The sequence below is a fragment of the Balaenoptera physalus genome, assembly GCF_965194825.1.
Source record: "Balaenoptera physalus genome assembly, chromosome: 5".
Classification (NCBI taxonomy): domain Eukaryota; kingdom Metazoa; phylum Chordata; class Mammalia; order Artiodactyla; family Balaenopteridae; genus Balaenoptera; species Balaenoptera physalus.
In genome coordinates this window covers 77,238,715-77,259,192 of record NC_138884.1, presented here as the reverse complement: position 1 = coordinate 77,259,192, position 20,478 = coordinate 77,238,715, and the positions used below count along the sequence as shown (strand labels likewise).

At 40.0% G+C, this 20,478-nt stretch overlaps 1 protein-coding gene across 10 annotated transcripts in view; it reads right to left on the bottom strand.

Moving 5' to 3' along the window:
• The window catches only part of SCFD2 (sec1 family domain containing 2), a 402,102-nt gene that overhangs the window by 201,112 nt on the left and 180,512 nt on the right, over nucleotides 1-20,478 (bottom strand). The window contains exon 6 of one of the 10 annotated variants that reach the window (XM_082462261.1): nucleotides 10-7,057. The exons of the other annotated variants lie outside the window; for them this stretch is intronic. Within the exon in view, the coding sequence (XP_082318387.1) occupies nucleotides 7,005-7,057 (53 nt within the window). The 3' untranslated portion in view covers nucleotides 10-7,004. Of the gene's footprint in view, nucleotides 1-9; nucleotides 7,058-20,478 lie in introns of those variants that run through there. 10 annotated transcript variants of the gene reach the window in all.

The following is a 20,478-nucleotide window of genomic DNA, read 5'->3' as shown; positions in this document are numbered from 1 at the left end:
GTAGGATTAAGCAAATGGAGTAAATGTGTTGATGTTGCTGAGAGCCAGGGCTCTTGCTGTGAAAAACTGAAATGCAAATATGGAATGGGGCAAAGGCAAGGAGGAACCGTGGGGGTTGGAGTAGAATGGCAGGTACATATATTCATCTACTAGACATATATATAGTTATATAACTATATAACTAATGATATAACTATATATAGATCTAACACTCATTTTCTAATGTATATATGCTTCTAATATGAACTTGTATGTATGTGCGTTTTTATTTATTTGTATGTATGTTAAAAAAATTTTATTTTTTTCCTAATTTTGTCTGCTGAAGGGCCTAGAGGCTATGACACATCGTTAACAACGAGTATACCTAGTGCTTAGATCTTGGTTTCTGTATACCACTCCCCACTGAAAGGAACCAGGGAATTTAAAAAAAAAAAATGGCTGATTCCAGGGATGAAGCAAGAAAGGCATAAGATGAGCCTGGAATATCTTGCTGTGCCAGAAAGTAAGTAAATATCCCAAAATAATGAGGCATGTCAAATGCATATGGGAGCCAGCTTGAAGAGGCTAACATCTGCCAGATCTGAGACAACTGGCACCAAAATTAGTGAATTATAATACATTAATTAAATAGGAATCCACACTGATAATAAATAGATAAATATATACATAGACAGCTAGTGGAGAAGAGAGCTTTTCCTTCTCGTAGAATGTCAACTAATGAGTAGAGATATGGTAGAGTTAAACACCATTTTTTTAGTAACCATCACTGTAAGAACGGTATGAGCAAGAATCAATGGGTGATAGTTTTATGTGGAGCAAGATATGTGCATTGTTTCAAAGCAAATGACCATAAATTGCTTTATTAGTTGCAAGGGAGAACACAGTAACTATATTACAGGAAGAAACCCGACAAAACCTTGACCAGGTGATTAACATCACAACTGAAGAGGGATGGTTCTGTATATGGTACCCTGAGAAATCTACAACTTCACTTATGTAGTATCCTAATGGAGGGGAACGGTGCATAAACTGAATCTAACCCATTGAATAAATGGATGGAGGATGGTGGAAGCCAGGTTTCTAACTGTTGGTGTGGAAGTATACAGAAAAACAAGGGGAATGAGGTTAGAATGAGCCACATGGTAATGAATTAGAGTTGGAGACATCAATATAAACTAATGTTTAGCTTAATCTGAATACAGATGGTTTTATAATGGAAATATTTATAAATGTGTATATTTACGTGGGTTTATATACATACATATATTTCCTTGCTTTGTTAGCTGAGAGGGTCTAGAAGAATAACATCCCAACAGCAATGAGCATACTAAGCACCAGATCTTGATTTCTAATACCATTCTCCAGTGAAAGGAACCAGGGCTCCTTGAAGAAATAGCTGATTCTAGGACTGAGGCAGGAAATGTAAAGAAAACCCGTAACTACAGGCTAATCATGAGAAACACTTCAGAAGAATCTCAGCTGAGGAACATCCTACAAAATACCTGCACAGTACTCCTTAAGAATATCTAGGTCATCAAAAATACCAAAAGTCTGAGAAATTGTCATAGCCAGGAGAAACCTAAGGAGACATAATGACTAAATGTAATATGGAATCCTGGAGGGATCCTGGAACAGAAAAAGAATATTAGGCAACATTGCTAATTTTACTATTTAAAAATTTCCAGGACTTGCCTGGTGGCACAGTGGTTAAGAATCCTCCTGCCAATGCAGGGGACACAGGTTCGAGCCCTGGTCCGGGAAGATTCCACATGCCGCAGAGCAACTAAGCCAGTGTGCCACAACTACTAAGCCTGCACTCTAGGGCCCGCGAGCCACAACTGCTGGAGCCCCCATGCCTAGAGACTGTGCTCTGCAACAAGAGAAGCCACTGCAATGAGAAGCCCGCACACCGCAATGAAGTGTAGCTCCCGCTCGCTGCAACTAGAGAAAAGCCCGCGTGTAACAACGAAGACCCAGTGCAGCCAAAAATAAATTAATTTAAAAAATAATAGTTTTTAAAAATTTCCATATTTGAATAATTAATTTGGGTTTCTGATTTGTTACATGGATTTTATGAACGATTATATTTCAAGACCACTTGTATTTCATAGTTTATCATGTTCAAAAATCAATGTCATATAAAGATTAAGATAAAACATTTATTGTTCTATTCTTGAGTGTATTAGGAAGTAACTGCATACTTAGTATCATGATGAGTACATTACGGAAAGTGAAAGAAGTAAAAAGTATGAGCTCCCTATTCTCAAGAACAAGCTACAGAGAGAAGTAGGAGGTTAGTCTAAGATAAATTGCACTTAAAAATAACCACAGTGAAAGTCATTCAGAACTCCTCGGCAGAAGTGGAGAAGGCTTCATGGACTGGTGGATATTGAGCTAGGCCTGGAACTCTGATGTCAGTAGGAGGTATGGAAAAGGGTTTATGGAAGGACTTTGGAGTTCTACTTTATGAATCATTTTGCTATACTGCCCTGCAATAAACGTCACTCAAAAAATGATTAATGACCAAGTGAATGGATGAAAGAAAGAAGAAGGGAACATAGAATGGAAGAAAGGAGGGAGAGAGGAAGGAAGGAATCAGGATGCACTAAAATTTCTAAAGTACTTTAACCCTACAACATCAAGCTTCTAGCCTTAATGCATAAATCAATTTAAATGGAAGCATTTAGATAAGATTCTCAACTTTGACTCTAACATCACCTCACTATAAGCCTGACTGGGATTTACTGTGCAGCCAGTAGGGCTCAGGACCCCAGGCCCATATAGGTGAGTAGAGAACAGTAAGAGTCCTGGCATCTGCCATAAAAGGGTCTGCAAGCACCATCTGAGCCAAGTGGGAGCCCTGACCATTTGCAATGTAAGCTCTCCAACCTTTTCTCCATTCCAGGGACATAAACTATTCTCAGTATGTTCTACCAAAGTAGTGTGATATGGCAGTTAAGGGTACAAGTTTGGGAATCAGGTCAGGTTTGAATTCCTGGTTTGCCACTGACTAGCAAAGCTTTGTTATTTCCCCAAGCTTTAGTTTCCTCATGGAGAAAATGGAGACTAGTAGATTCTTTGGGATCACGGAGGATTATTCCATCCATCTCCAAACGCTGTTTCTCTAATCCACCCATTTCTGTCAATTGTTACTGTCTAAATCAAGTTACCATATTCTCTAGCCTATACTACTAGGATAACAGTGTTCTCTCTGGTCTATCCTTACTCATTCTCACTCCCATCCCATCCACTCTCCACACCAACCACAGGATCCCATTTAAAGTGCAAATCTCATTACCTCCACTCAAAACCTCTTGCTGGCTCCCCATAGCTCTTAGAATAAAACCCAAACCCCTTTAACTTACAAGACCTTGTATAATTCTGTTTACTCCCATTACTTTAGTCACATTTGCCTTTCCATCTACTTCCCAACCCCAATCCCTTTGCCTTTTGCTTAAGAATTCAACCCAAACAATGTCTCTTAAAGAAGCCTTCCTTGACCTCAAGACAAACCTGGTGATATTAGTGCTGCTCCCCAAATATTTCTGGGTTTCCTTCTTCTAGGCACACAGCAGAACTACTTCTCCTATCCCCTGTAAGTTAGGACTGATCATATCCTTACTCTGGTCAATGAAATGTGAGCAGAAGCTACGGTTACTTCTTAGTAAAAGGTTCAATAGTCAGTCCTGTCTACCATGCTTTTTCCTCTTCTCCTGAGAATGGCCATGTGCTTGTTGGTGGCTGCTCTGTCAACCTGTGCCCCTGATTGAGGAAGACAAAAATACTAACACAGAACAAAGCCTTCAGCCCACTCTCTGATGGACATGCAGTATAAACAAGAAATAAATTTCATTGTTTTAAGCCACTGAAAATTTGAGGTTGTTTTTTATTTCAAAATAATCTATCCTATCATGACTGGTAGATTTTAAATTAGAAACCCCACTAGAATGCTCTCCCCATTAATAGTCTCCTCTATAACACTTTTCACACTGCAATCACATAATTACATGGGAGTCATTTGTTTAATAACCCTTCTGCTAGAATACAACCTCCATCAGGGCAGGGAACTGTTCTCTTGCTCGCTTCTAGGCCCAAGCACTTCACACGGTACCTAACATAATTCTCAATAAAAACTGCATGAATGAACAAACTAATTCAATGAGATGATGTGTATAAAGTTATTAGTATAGAACAAAGATCTAGAAAGTGCTCAATGATGAGCTATTATTTTTTCTTTTCTTCTTCTTGTTTTTTATATAACTATATAACTATAACAATTTAATTAGCAACAGTTTAGTGTAATGATTAAGAGTTGGACTCTGAACCAGACTCCCCAGGGATCTGAATCCTGGCTCTCCACTTGCTAGCTATGTGACTTGGGCAACTTAAAGTTTCTGTCCCTGAGTTTCCTCATCTGTAAAATATGGGACAATAATTGTACATGCCTCATAGGACTGTCATAAGTGTTAAATTAATTAATTTGCAACAGACCTAAAATTATGCTTGGCACATATATGTAAGTAATATGTGTTTATTAAATATATACATATATACATACATACCGCACATACTTTATTAATATATAACAGGGTTTAGCAGCTTCTGTTGAACTACATATCCACTCCTCCCCAAAACAGATGCATAGAGAGGCTCTGGGTTAGATGAAGTAAGCACACTCCATCATTTTATCTCCCATTACAAAACCTGTACAGAGTGCATGAAACCAGAATGCAAGAGACCAGACTTTGAAATCCCATCAAACTGGTGGGAAGTATACCATTTCCATCTCTTGTTTCCCCCAGACTGAGTTCAAAACATCCCCAAACCCAGAAATTAGAATGATTTTAGATTTCTCATCAGAAACCACTGGAGTCCAGAAGAAAGTGAAACATTTTTTAAGTGCTAAGAGAAAAGAACTATATTCAGTGAAAATATTCCTTAGGACTGCAGGTGAAATCAATATTTTCAGATGAAAGAAAATTAAGAGAATTCATTTTCACTAGACCTGTTTTTAATATATGTGAATAATGTTTCTATGTTCCATTTGAAGTACTAAAATATTAAGTTGATATATTAAGTATGTATATTGTAATCCCTAGAGCAACCTCTAAAATCACTATACAAAAAAATAGAGTCAAACACAAAATATATAAATTAAAAATGCAATACTAAAAAGTGCTCAAACCACCCAAAAGAAGGAAGGAAAGGGAAAACAGCAGAATGAGAAATACAAGAAACAAACAGAAAACAAATAATAAAATGGTAGCCCTAATTCCAAACATTTCAATAATTACAATAAATGTAAATGGTCTAAACACACCAAATTAAAAGATATAGATTATAGAAAGGATTAAAAAATAAAAGGAAAACAGGTTTATAGACAAATTGGAGCACAAGATGAAGAAAATAGTCAATATAGTTAGGAGACTCAGAAGCCTGTCATTCAAGAAAAAAAATGAAAAAAATAAGATCAACCCAAAGAAGAAAAGATTGAGACATGTATCTTTAAATTATTTTAAAAAATGTACAGTGAGAACCTGTTTGTTACCCTATGCCAGATTCATGCTAGAAACTTCCACACACATAAAAGTAGTATAAGATTTGCTTTCATCCTGATTCCCAGAAGGCTGAATTAATAAGTATCAATCAGAGGTAGAAAGGTTATCAATCACTGTAAGAAGCCAAAGAGAGAGCAGACATGTTCTCTCATTGGTAATATCTTCACTAGAGCTGGACAAATATTGAAATTGGGGGATACTGTGGGAGGAACTTAAAGAAAGGCAGTTACATCAATAATTTAATCTTTTATTACCGAACCTGGATATGTAGCTGACAGATTCTTTCCACTTTGGACTTGCTAATTTACATTTCTTTCCCTAACATGTCTATTTATAGTGTGGGAATAAAGAAGACCATAAAACTCTCTTCAGCAGGTTTCTACAGACACTGGCCTTCTAAAAAGTTCTGACAATGGGCTGCTTGCTCCTGAATAAAAATAAAATGCTTCAGAGGACATGTTTAGTTTTAATCTGCCCAGCATTCATCCTTTCTTCTGATATCCTTATCTCTTTCATTCTGTCCATGAGCATTGGATGGGCTAATTTCTCCTCCAGTTCAAGGATAAAGATGAGACCTTCACCTAACCAATCAGAGCACTGAATTCCTAGGCCACAGGATTGATTTGGAAATGGGCACATCATCTAACTATAGCTATTCAGAGTAAATAATAGGACTCTTATTTGAGAAACCAGGATAGAAATACCTCTTGTTTTTCTTTATATATGAACCTGGAGGATGTCCAGTAGTCAGGATAGACTAGATTATGTTATAGTAAAATGCCAAAAGCTCAGTGACTTAATGTAACAAAAGTTCTCCCTCATACTACATGTCTATCATGGATCAGCAAAGGAACTCTACTCACTGAAGTCGTTCAGGGACCTAAGCTGATGGAGACTCCATCTTGACAAGTTTCAACGATCTCCATGGTGGGGAGAAGGGGACATAGTGAATAATGCACTGGATCATAAAAGCTTCTGACAAGAAGTGACACATGCCTCTATGTACATATTTTATTGGTCAAAGTAAATCACATCACCATACCTAACTTCAGGAGACAAAGGAGCATAATCTTACCATGTACCCAGAAGGAAGAAAGCTGGAAATATTTGATGAACAACTAACAGTTATACAGGCTATAAACCTGGAATCACTAGGCGTGTAGAGAAGAACACAGGCAGAGGTGAAGGAGTCCTGATAACACAGTTTGAGTTTCTGGATCCAGCTGTACCTGAAGCTGGATGGCCTTGGACTCTTAGTTTATGTGAAACAATAAACTCTGTTTTTTCCTTAATTCAGTTGGGTTTTCTTCCATGTCTGACAACTGAAAGAATCCTGAACCACATGCTTCTCAACAAACAACAGAGCCAGAACAGTACTTCTGGATTGTGAGGAAGATGGTAGAAGGAGGACAGATGTTAACATATCCTTGAAACACCAACAGGTTTTTAAGCAACCACAGAGCCTCTAGGTGCTACCATCTTGTCACATATCTTGGATTCTGTATGGGATAAAAGTTGAAAGCACTATTGGAGACAGAAGGCCAAAGGTGCATTAATTCTAACTGCACCTACACAAAATTTCTGCATCTTAACAGACTCTAAAAAAAAAAAAAAAAAAAACAAAGACCAAGGAGAGGGATTTTTTTTTTTTCCTACACTCGGTGTAACTCAAAACCTGCCCAGAATCCCAGGCCATGCTGGCTCCTCTCGCGTCTCTGTGTCCCAGTCCAAGGAGAGCTGAACACAAGAGCACACTTCAACTTACCACTTCCAGGATCTGTCTCACCAGCCCCAGAGCAGCTTTGAGGAGGAGAGTCTTGACTCCTGCAAGGCCTACTTGAGACTATTAATCAGGTAGAGAAGGGGTGCAGCCTTATCTTCAGAGACAGAGCCTTTGGGTAGGCAAGCCTGGGCTCAAATCCTGCCTCTGCTACCTTCCAACTGGGTGCCCTTGGGAGCTTCTTAACCTCTGGTCCTCAGATTCCTCATCTGTATTGAGGATGGGGGTGGGGTGCAGTGGTGAATAGCATCTACCTCAGAGGTAATAGGTGATTTTAAAAAGGTGAAGCGTTCTATACAAGGCCAAGCACTAACAGGCCTTCCCCTGCTACTTCCTTCCCACCCTACCACCTGCTCTCTTTCTTCTTGATTTGCAGGTGTAGAAGGGGAGGCTGCTGGTGTGCAGGCAGACTAGGAGTTCTGTGTCCACTAGAGAAAGAGCTCTTGACGAGCTTTGCAAAAACTGGTCACGTCCAAGAACAAGTCCACCAACCTTGGTTTGTATTTCTGTTCATTTCTCCTTTTACACATTTCTTTACACATACAAGCAGCACAGGTAATTATCTATATATATGGAAAATCAATGAAGGGTTTCTTCAAACAGCAAGAAGATAGTAATCAGCAAGACCTATTTTTCTATCCAACCAGATGGATAGAGACTGTTAACAAATAAAACATAAAGACAAGGGGGTCTTTCACGGACAATCTTAGATTTTTTTTTTTTTCCTTAAAGAAAAATTTCCAGAAAGAGCACACTGGACTTCCATTTCAGTAAGCTGCACTCAATTCACCAAAAAATCTCCCCACATTTATTGAGTATTTCCTGTATGCCAGGTACTAGGTAGAATGAATGGGATATAAATACGAGTAAGAAGTAATGCTGCCATTAAAATATTGTACAAGCTGTTTCAGGGCAGGGGCTTTCTCTTGTTCTCCACTGTATCCCCAGAACCCACTCCTGCCTGGCACATAGTAGGCACTCAGTAAACACATGGTGACTGGTGAAATGATGGGCTTGAGTCCATCACAGTCTACCAGGAGTTAAAAGTACATGATATCAGTCATATCAGTGACTGCATATCTCCATCTATAAGTAGATGGTGATTAGATCAAGAGGTTTGGTGAAACCTAAAATCTGAAATGAGATATGATCACAAAGAGAGCTCATTCAAATATTTCTATCAGAAAAAAAAGTGTTCAGAAAATGTTTTGATGACATAAGATCTCATAATTGAATACGTGGAGTTCAGTCTAGAGCAAGGTACAATAATAATAACGGTAATCATGGTAACATACGATTTACTGAGTACTCACTAAGGGCAGCCCAAGCATTGGTCCTCCCCCACTGTGTGAGGGTGGTACCCGTGATTCCCAGCTTCACAGAGGAAGAAACTGAAAGCTAAGAAACAGCCAAGGTCACGGGCCTAATTGGCAGGGACACTTTCAATTCTGACTCTCAAGGACTTCCTTCCACACCTCCCTCCCCTCTCTTTCATCCACCACACACCTCTTATAATTGGCAAGGCATCCACTTTTTGTTTTTAATGGAAGGCTTTTGTTTCAGTAGTATCCATATCACTTGGGGTTCAAAAGCCACTTTGGGAACCAAATATAACTGAAAGAATTTGCTTTCTCTTGTAGACCTGAAAGGAATCTTTAAGAAACTGGAAAGAAAAGGCCCAACACGAACATTTACTTTACAACGTTGCCCCTGAAACTGAGTTTCTGTCCAAAGTAAGTAAGAGGGTGGACTACAGGGAGAGATGGTCATGAAGCCAGTGTAAAAATCCTGTGGTTTGATGGCTAAGAAAAAAAAATCGTTTCTTAAGGTCAACAGACACTGTTAGCCTTGTGAGGACTGCCGGTGTTTGGGAGAGGCATGTCTTAGTCCTGAAGTGTGCTTTCATTTCAGAACTTTCCAAACTCCTAAAGAGTGCTGTGATCTCCTGTGGAAAACAGATAAATTGAGGTATTCCAATAACACAAATGAAACCCAGACCCCTGGGGCCAATCAGCAGTGACATCAGACCAAATTCCAAAGTTGGCCTTTACCACAAGGTGCTTACACAGAAACCAGCATCTTGTTTTCCCTCAGTAATCAGGTGTGAGAGCGTGTTGGCTTTTATAGAATAGTAATTACTATGGGAAGATAATGACCTTCCCTCACAAAGGCCTCATCTGCCTTTCATAACCAGGAAAGCAACTGGACCCTTGTGTGTGTCGCTGACAGTGTCTTTTCTATCATATCAATGTTGACCATAACAGTTGTTCAGTGAAATCATCCCAAAAGATAAATCAAATCTCATCACTTCTTTGATTAAAACTTTCAAATTAAACATGGTTATTTGGTTATTTTGGGAGATCTGAATTAAAGTTATCAATGGGAAATAAAAAAAAAAAAATCTTGACCATACATTAAGGGGGGGAAAAAGTATCCAATACTTTTACAATCTGGTGACAAAAGGACTTTGCTATTCTCCAAGTATTCAATGCATGTAAGACAAAACTAAATCACAAAAAAGTTCTAGTGGCTACATCCTCATAACTTAAGACAGATATGACTGCTGCTGTCACTACCACCACCAAGACAGCAGTTGTCATTTACTGAGCACTCACAATGTGCCCGGCACAGTTCTAACAATGCTATGATGCAGGTGCTACTAGGATACCCATTTTGTGGATGAGAAAATGAAGACACAGAAATGATACATAACTTGTAGGACCACATGATGAATAAGGATTTCGACCCAGGCAATCTGTGGAACTCTAGTCCTAAACCACTGTGATAGGGCCATTAATAACTTGTTTTGGGTCTGGTAGGGCAGATCCAAGGTGCTAGTAACAAAATGAGGGTTCACGGTTAACACCAAAGGTCTTTGGGGCACAGAAGTCCAGACGTGGCAGAGACATGGGATGTAGTCCCTGTTTCACAGCCCACACTGAGAGAAATAGACAGTATCAGGTTAGAGAGATGGTCAGACCCAACTGAACCCAAGAGGACTTTTTGCCTGGATGAGAAGAAAGAAAATTTGTTGACATTTTATAAGGTCACTAAAGTTTAAGGTCTCCAAAAGGGCTTCAATATAAAGTGGTCAAGGTATCCCATCACAAAATAAAAGTAAAGCCCCGTATTTCATGGAAAGTAAAAAATTGCTGGCTGTCTTCCAAGCTCTGCGTGTATTTACAGAGTGCCATTAATATTCCCAAACTGCCCCATGATGTCTCTCCTTCCAGCCAAACACATGATCCTGGGTCCCCAAACACCTGGACCTCTAGTTGCAGATTCAATCATTTAGCAGATGTTTGCCAAGTGGCTACTACGTGCCACAGCTTGTGCTTGATACATTCCTCTAAAAACACTTATAAATGTGTGGATCTCAAGTTCCTGTTTATGAAAACATGACACAATGATAAGTGAACTATTTCCAAACTAGTCAGGATGGCCGCTTGTCCTTCTCTTCCATTCCGCTAACGGGCAGGTGGAGGGAGAACACGGCAGTGATGGGAAAGCAAAGCCACAAACTGCCCTGCAGCTGGGGACCCGCAGCTACTACAAGAGAAGGAAGCAAGGGACAGATGCTCGGGCCGGCTGGAGAGCACAGGCCCTTCTAAGAAGCAGCCACGACTCAGCCCCAACCAATTCCTGCCATTCTTTACATTTTTCAAAGAGAAACCAGAAAAGAAAAACAAAACAAAACCCAAAACCCCCAGCTATTTATCTGAAGCTGCTCTATTCTAGTTTGGCTTCCAACTGAAGGTTTCACAAACACTGAGGAGGCCAAACACAACAGGGCCACAGAACAGCTGAGGCTTGCTGGGTACGAGCCTGCAATCCAATTTGCTTCTGAGGTGCAGAAGGAAAGAGGCAGGCTGGCTTGGGAGAAGGCTGTCATGGGCAGTTCCTCGGCGGCCCTTCCAAGTCCACAAAAGAACCGACTCTGAATCACCAGCAGAGCTGCCTCCGTGCTGTGCTGTGACCCGGTCACACTCAGAAGCGTACTCTGCAGAGACAAGGTCTGGAGAAGCAGCAAGGTACGTAATCTTGACTCCCTCCGTGGACGAAAGTGACATTTCAGCCAGCCCTGCCTGTGTATTGTTTAATATTACATAAACACAACTAACTGGTTATGACTGGTGCAGTGACTGGAGATGCATTAGCAATTTGATTTTTTAAAAAGCAGACATTAATCAAGAATACTAATATAAGCAGCTACCAGGATTGCTCTCATTTTTCTTGTCTTCTTTTCCAAAATGTGTTGTTGCTTTAAATATTTCAGCTGCCATCATCACCTCCTATTATCCATTTAAACCAGCTTCTGAAGTAATGGGATCACCTAAGGAATAACTTCCCAAGACTCACTTACTTTGGTGCCAAGTAAAAAAAACCTAAAGGGAAAAAAACTCCTGGACCCTGACTTCTGAACCCTGACCTGCTGACAAGCTCCAGCTCACTCACCACAAAAGGAAGGGAAGAGTCCAAGCATAAACACTGTCCTGGCAAGAACTTCAGCCACCAAATGGAACAGCTGTGTCACAATAAACAAGGAGAAATAAACAGAGTAAATAGGTAGGAAGGAGTGACTGGAGCCACTCAGTCTGGAATTAGTAGGCAACATGGCACAGAGACAAAGAACTCTGGTACTGGCCCCAGACAGGACTAGGTTTGAATTCTAGCTCCTTCACTTATTAGCTGTGTGATGGGCACTGACAGACATGGCCAGCAAGTCACCAGTTGAGTGCCTGCAAGATGCTCGCTGATACCTGAGACTCTGCCAGCTGACCTACTCCAAGTTGACAACGCCCACGCCGTTCAGTAACCTGGGACCTTGTTTAAGTGCCCTGGAAGAGAGGGTGAGGTCCCAGATACCTCCAGGGGGGTGATGTCTCAAGGGAGAGCCTTTTCCCATGCCTGATCCAGGGGGCTCCAGATAGGACACACTGCTCCAGCTCCAGACAGATCCCCAGACCTGGCCCCTCAACTTTCTGATAGAGTAGGGCTCGGATAGGACCTATAAAGCTGTATGGTGAACAACTCTCTCCAGTGATGCTGATATAGCTGGTTTGCAGAACAGTACTTGGAAACCACTCTAGAGAAGAATCCAAATGGATCTTCACAGGCACATCTGTGGTAACAACAGTCTAAGAATTCCCATCCCAGGGAGCCAGAGAACAAAGGCTCTGTGTGCTCTGGTGACACAGTACTGCTGGGGTAGGGCTCTGTCCTACTAGAGGGCCAACATCTTACTGTATCATTCAGACTATGAGTTCAGTGAGCCAGATCACCCCACAAGATGGTTCTGGTGCCATGTCTAGACATTTTTGGTGTACAATAAATATTAATTCCTATTAGTGCTGACTGGCATGCTAGGCACATGGAACCAAGCATTTGAGAAAGAGAAAGACCAACTCTATCAGTGCCCTTCTTCTCATACAGGTAAATGCACTGGTGTCTGGTAACCCAAATCCACATAGTTGGACCAATGAAAGCTGAGGTTCGGGTGATTATACCCCAACGTATAAGATTTTCTTCAGAGAAGGAAGTATAAGAAGAAAATTCATCTCAACTATGCATGGGTTAAATTTCCTTTTCTTAAAAAGTTAAAAGACAATTTTTAAGTTCCAAATATGTATGTGTGAAAGAAAAATGTGAGAGCCAATTCCTAGATGAGCAAAGTAACTTTGGAGGAGAAGAATATCTAGATTTACTCCCAAGAAGATGATATACTGTTTACAGTGTTTGGTTTAACAGGAATAGAAGAAAAAGGTTTCTGCAATACAGCAAACAGAGTTTTATAAAGCAATATTTTACAGAAAATAGCACTCATTATCAAATATTCCTCTCACAGCATAACATCTCAGAACCAGTTCTAGACCCCAAAGGCCAGTCTAGCCTCCATTCCATTTGAACCAAGTCTAGGAATAGAGAAAAGTGAAGAGCATTATGAAAATGTTATAACCCGGTCTTTACCTCTTCCTTCATGCAGCACCACAATTTAAAAATGGGAGCTGAGAATACAAAGGTGAATAATAAACAGTCGCTGCCCTCAAGGAGCTTAAGGTAATAGAAGAGAAAACAAACAACAATAGTAGCGGTATACTGCTAAGTGTTATATACAGCAATCCAATGTGATAGGTACTATTATACGTCCATTTTAAAGATGGACTAGTGGAGGTAAAGAGAGAATAAGTAACTTGTCCAAGATCACCAGGTAGGAAGAACACACATGTACAAATATCAAGCACATGAGGCAACATAAATGTAAGTGCCCTAGGACTGTCACAAATTAATACTGAGGCATGGGGTCACTTCGGGCTGGGATGATTAGAGAAGGAATAAGAAAGGCAATGATATTTGAGTTGCATCTAAAGAATAGGTAGGAATTTTACAGGTAAGAATGGGAGGCAGGGAATGTATTTTATGCATAGGAAATGGTATTAAAATATAGCACAATTTAGAAAATACTTTATTGTAGAGATGAAAATAAAATTATTTAAATCCTGAGGAGAGAAAACTTAGGGGTTCTTAAACATACTATATACCTGGATCTAAAGTTTTTCTCATTCTCCTTCACTAGCATTTTGCAATTTTCCTATTCACCGTAGCAACAAAAAATTATCACATATTCTTCTATATGTATGAAAAGCAACACGTGCTCAGGCTAGTCAGCTTCTGCCTTGAGAAGCAAAACTCTGAAGCCAGGACGCATGCTCCTGTTTCTATGAATGGGCACACATGCCTGACGATGGGGCCTCAGGTTACACATAAGCAGGCAACAGATACATGGGGCTGGGAGCAAAAACCCTCCTCCACTTTATATTAAACATTATATACTCTAAGTCTTTTTTTTAATCAATGGATACAGAATAGAATGCTGTAATTTAGGAATGCTAATTTCATGACTGAACTCCCATGGTTTAGGGCCTGATTATTAGGTGTGGAGGTGGGCGGTAGGAGGGCGGGAGCGGAAGATGTGGTGCAAAAAAAAAAAAAGTTACTTTAGAAAACATTTCTGGAGAAATGGTTCTGTCCAGTCTGGGAGGGGGGAAGGTTTGGGAGAGCAGCCGGAAAGGACTACAGAAGCTGGCTGAGGAGAGATTTGCTAAGAAACATTGGTTAGGAGGCTACAGCTGGATACTACTGACAGGCGTTAAGGATAAAGGGAAGGGAATCGTGCTGAGGGGGTTGAGGGAAAACTGGAGAGACTAAGCTAGAACTCAGGGACATCTGTGGCATTGAAGACCCTCTCCCCTTAAAAGTCACCCCCTGACAACACACACCTTGCCCACCCTGTTTATGATTGCACCTCTTATACTTAGCACCGCCTTAGAGGCATGCTGTTCCTTCATAAAAACTGGCTGAAAAGAAAGAAGTAAGGAGGGGAGGAAGGAGAAAGAACCGCAGATTTAAAAAATAAAGAGTCTGATTGTATTCGATTATATGACACTGGTTTTCAAATGATGGTTTATACGTGACATTTACTTTCCTTCACGGAATTCGTCCGTTGAAGCCCCTTACAGTGCGAGACAAACGATCAGCCCACCTAACTACAGTTGTGAGCTGCGTGATTCCCAAGACAGCCGGATTCCCAAGAATCACCATCTTGAGAGGACGCTCTCCTGCCCCTGTGGTTCTGTCCACAGGCCAAAGAACTGCCCCAGACATTCTGGGGCTGGTTTCTTCCTTGTTATATTCAGGTTGGAAAAGAATTGTCAGAGGATCTAAAAGTTAAGTTAAAAAATGTTTTGCACTCCAGGTATGGCTGAACGGCAGGCTCACTAGCTGGCAAGGAAACAAGACGAGGGGATGAAAGAGAAGAAGGACAAAGTAATAAAGATGAAAAAAAATAAGGAGAAATGGGGAAACAGTGAATTTAACCAAAAACCTCCAGAATTTAAAATCTGGTAGGATAAAAATATTAAAGCACAAAATAACTGTTCCATTAATGGCTGATACCATTTGTTTTCACTGCATGAAATATTTTCTTCACTATATTGCAAACAATGGGATTTCCAAACTCTCATTGATAGGCCATGGCTTCCTTTTGATATTCCATTCTCTTCTTCAACCAACCTTTCTGTTCCCCAAAGCAGAGTTCCTCTGGTAAAGCTGCAACATATTTGCAGCATTGCAGTGTCAGATGAAACGCTGGAGCTGAGCCAGAGCTGCTTTCTTATTCCCTCCTTCATTCAATAAATACTGTACTTATGAAGGGCCTTCCATGTGCCCCCAAGCATAGTCCGTACTTGAGATACAATGGTGAACAAAACTGATGGAGTTTATGCTCTGGGGCCAGGGGCTGGGGGGGGGGGTGGGGAGGGGGGGCTGGCGGGAGACAGACACTAATCAAATTATCACACAAATATATAATGAACTGTTCACTAGACACGTGATGAGGGTGGAGGGTGCTGAGCTAGCGAGGAGGGGCAGAGGAGGCTGAGCCTAGGACATGTGGCCTGAGCTGAGCTCTGAATGGGTTAATTGGACTAGGGTGGGGAGTTAGTTGGAGGGAATGTAATGTATTTAAGGAACTGAAAAGCCTGTGGCTGGAACAAAGGGTACAAAAGAATAAAAAGCCTCCAGAGTGAGAAGGTGATCATGCAAAAATGACATTCTACTGCTCTGAAAAGTCCAGTGCAGAGGGTGTGTGCCTTTGGTCCAGACACTGAGGACACTGCGGGTGTAGCACAGTATTTGGTAACCATTTCTAGCTCCTCCCTACCCTGGAGAGTAATGACCCAGATTTTTTTTCAGCCTGATCATGTTCATTTTTGCTCTTCCATTATTTTAAGCAAAACACTGATTATTTCTCACTGCCAAATTGGAAAACAAGAGCTATGGCCTTAAAAAGGCCCAACAAAAAGCCAACATATCTATGTTCCCAGAACTTGTCCCCGGATCTTTCACATGTTGAATCTGTATTTTAAAAAATGATAAGGCATAAATTGGCTCAAGAGAGAACTGCAGAGATAAAAACAATAAGGAAGTAATTAGAGATCTGATATTTTGATTGTAATTTGCACATACCCTACCAAGAAATTCCAACAAATATACCCTGGTGGTTTTGTTCTATTCTAAACTCTGGGTATAGCGGCCCTGACATATAACAGCGTCAACACTTCCAGCCGAATATCTGGAAGGGCTGTTGCTCTGAAATGCTACAATCACTCTATAATCAAAAGCCATTAAATACCCATTTCCAAAATAAAAGGCTGTACTCATCTTGGATGATGTCATTTTGTCTGGGCTTCTGCATTCTCAAGAACAATTTGAAATAATCAAGAATACAGTGTGCAAACTCCCAAGGTGAACAGCTTTATGATTTCTCTCACAGAAGTGTGAGATTAGGAGCAAGGAAGGGAGAAGGGGGATGGGAAACAAGAGATTAAAGTATAAAAATAATAACAAAGATACAATCACAGAAAAAAATCAGTGTCTTGATATCTGTTTCTGGGAACGAAATGTAAAGCATTCTGCTTTTCTGATAGATGAAAACATGTGCTTCACTTCTTGTACATCAAAGAGATGCCCCGAATACCGTAAATTATAACTGAAGTGTTATTGTTTACATGGTGCATTGTTTCTACACTTTGACAGAAAGGGTGTGCATTGCCAGTGAGGAAGTATCCAACCACATTTTAACTATGAAGAAACCTTTTTTAGCCAAAGATTAAATTCTTTGCAAGGTGGTGATTTCTACAGAAAAGAAACCCCCAATCCTACCTCAGACTATGAAAAAGACAGATCAGATTTAACTGTTGTTCTTAACCACCACAACAAAAATAAGGAAATAAAGAGTCCAATTATTTTAGAGTATAGTTTGGACAAAACCACAGCATCTAGAATTAAAACCCTAAAGCATTTTACATGTTGGAAAATGTCAATTGTTAATGAACATTGCACCCCAACAGTTTCCTGTTCCAGATGGCTCTCTGTCAGGTTGGCAACAACTCAAGAGCCTGACGAAGAGGTGCAGGCATATGTCTTGTGTTTAAAATGAAAGAAAAAAAAGCAGAAGGGGGCTTCATTTCATAAACACTTCAGGGAAAATTACCATTCCTTTTGGGACCAATTCAGTCCAGGTGCTAAGGACAGAAGAAACAGGCAACACACGAAGGCAGAAAAAAGTCAGGCTTCTATGGGAATTACATTCTTGGTTACATTTACAACTAAATTTCAAAATACAAATGAGTATCACCATGGTTGTACACATATGTTCTCCTCCTGGTTTTTAAAATATTAATCTTCTCTTCTCACATAATAAAATTATAAGTCAGAGCCTAGAGCCTGTTGTGTCTCTCTTTAATTTTCTTCTGCCACAATTCTAGGCTGAACTACTTGTACCTAAGTGTTTTTCCTCCTACCCAAGGTCCTAATAGTCCTCCTTTTTGGCTTAGAGTATTCTCCTTTATGTTCTGATTAAGGGTAATCTGACTTTTGAGGGATAATGTCTCTTAGAAATTGGGACATGGATTCAGAACCAACATTCTCAACAACCATCTTTCCAATGTTAGTTTCAGAAACCATATGTGACATTATACCTGGGGCCCTCTTTATTCTAGGCACTCTGACCTTAACAGATAAACTACAAAACACATTTAAAACAAAATCTCACCTGCTATATTCACTTGGGACGCATATATGGGATCTGAATTTCCACTTACCAATAAATAGATCACCAAATACATATCAAAATACTAACAGTAGATTTCTCTGGGTGGTGGGTTCATAGGAAATTTTAAATTTTATTCTGTGTCTATTAAAGAGCAAAAGATCTTCCAACTATCCTACAGTGAACAAGTATATGGCTGTCATCAGGGAAGAAAGTCCGATTATAAATATTTTAAGGAACACATAAATATGAATGGAGCTCTAAAATTCATCCAGATGACAATCGCTGCCCTTCTAATTCTTATATGCAAAGAATTATATATAATTACACAGCCATGCATGACAGGCACAATTACTGCTACTCGAGTGCTGAGGGGCAATTGCATGGTGAAAGCAGCTTGAGCTCTAAGAATTCCCTTAGTCCACAGTTGTTCTGATGCTGTTTTTTAAAACATTAGTGAAAATTCCAGACAATTATTTTTAGGCATACAAATACCTACTCTTGAAGCAATTATTCTGGTGCCAATGACATCTTTATCCATTTACAGGCAAAATACAAAACCCAAGAGGGAGAAGACAAGATGTATTTTTTAAATATAAAGAAATAAAACTGGTTTATTAGTGAATGTTCTCATGGTGGACGTACCTAGCTTTTGTACGTCAGTATCCCTTCCTCTGTGGAATTACTCCAGACCCTATGTTAAATGGCAGTGCTGGACTGTCGATCACAGCCCACTGCCCATTTCTCCAAATCCCTGCCCCGACCTCCCTCCTGCTCACTCCCAACACAGCTATGAACACAGGACTCAGCTTGGCCAAAGAGAGCCCCATTCCCCTGGCAACAGTGAGTGGAACAGTAACAGTGACAGTCAGCTTCGTTTCCTAGGATTGATCTACAACCCCTGGAAGAAAAAAAGCTCTCTCTTTTCCTGAGTTGCTATTCTGGAATTACATAAGCCAGGAATGTCTGGGAGGGAGAGAGGTCACACAGAGGCAGCTGTGATAGAAAAGAATGAGGTCAATACTTAGAAGGATGAAAAGCTTAAAAGATGCAGAGTCCCAATCACACTGTTGGAGCCCCTGCCCGAAAATTCCTAAATATAGCTCTGTCTCCAGACTTGCCATATAAGCAAATATGAACGGCAAATACCAACTAGGAAGACATGCTAGCAAAATATATGACTAAGTAATAATAAACTTAATAATACAAATGCTCTGATTTAAAATCATTAAGAATAAAATTAATAATCAGTAGGAAAAAAAGGAAAAGACCACGAGCAGGCAATTCACAAAAGATGAAAACAAATGGCAAGTATCTGCTTTTCATCAATATTCAATAAAATTGTATGTGGCTTCTTCTACACTGTTCGTGACATTTCCAAATTTTCTACAAGGAGAACGTATGACTGTAATAGTAGAGGAAAAACCTTAAAGATATTAAAATATAAAATTAAATTTAAGAATGTTATCCTGGTATCAGCAGGCAGGATAAATGGGTGGGCAGGCGTGGAGTCAGGGATTTTAGAGGGAAGGCCATGGGAGAACACGGAGCATTTTTGGAGAGCTGTAAACAGCATCCCAAAGGAAACAGAGCTGGGCTGCTCTCTAGGAGCTGAGGTTGAGTCAATGACTCCATTGCTTCCCTTCTGAGATGACAGTGATTGCATGAAAAAGACAGAATGGTATTGAGGAGGAGCTGATTTAGAGGTAGGGAAGGGAGTACATTGAATCCGATAAAAATAAAAAGCAGAAGAAGCTAGAACCATAGAATGGTAGTGAAAGAAGAGACCTTAGATTCACCTAATAAAACTCTCATTTTATGATGAGGATCCTGAGTCCAAAGGAAGCTAAGTGACTTTCAGGTTACACACCGATGGGCGTATTTAGGAATAAACATCAGGCCCCTTCCCCTCTGTGCTCTTTTCAGCCATACCACCCAATCACTCCTATCTGAGCCAGAGCTATGTGTTTAAGAAAATTACCCTGTATTCCATGCATTCCATTTGTTCTCTTTCATGACTGAGAAATTTATAGTCTAATGTGCAGTTAATAAGAATCAGCAAGTATTAATCTCTCTGTCACACACACAATTATTACTATTGGCATCATGTGCAGACATAAAAATTAACGATATGGACAGTCTGTCTCGTGCATTTGTGCATCTATAAATACCACTGCAAGAAGATACGTTCCAGTGTCTTAGTTAAGAATGACTGTTTTTATGAGCTGGTATGGAAAAATTAAGTACTTGAGAAAGTAATTCGTAGTGATCTCTTAATATTTTTGCAAAATTACATAACTGGCTAGCTACCTTGATAGGCAGTTCTAAATATTTTTATACACAGCTTGTGATATATTTTAAATATGAACTAAACATTGTAATCTTCACTTGATATAGCCGTTTTGTAATATGTGCTGTGGTTAACTATTTTAATATGTTGGACGGTAAAACTAAATGTAACAGTTCCAACATTTCTCATGGGAGTGATTTAGGGCAGACATATGTTTTTCATTAAGACTTTCCAGCAGAAA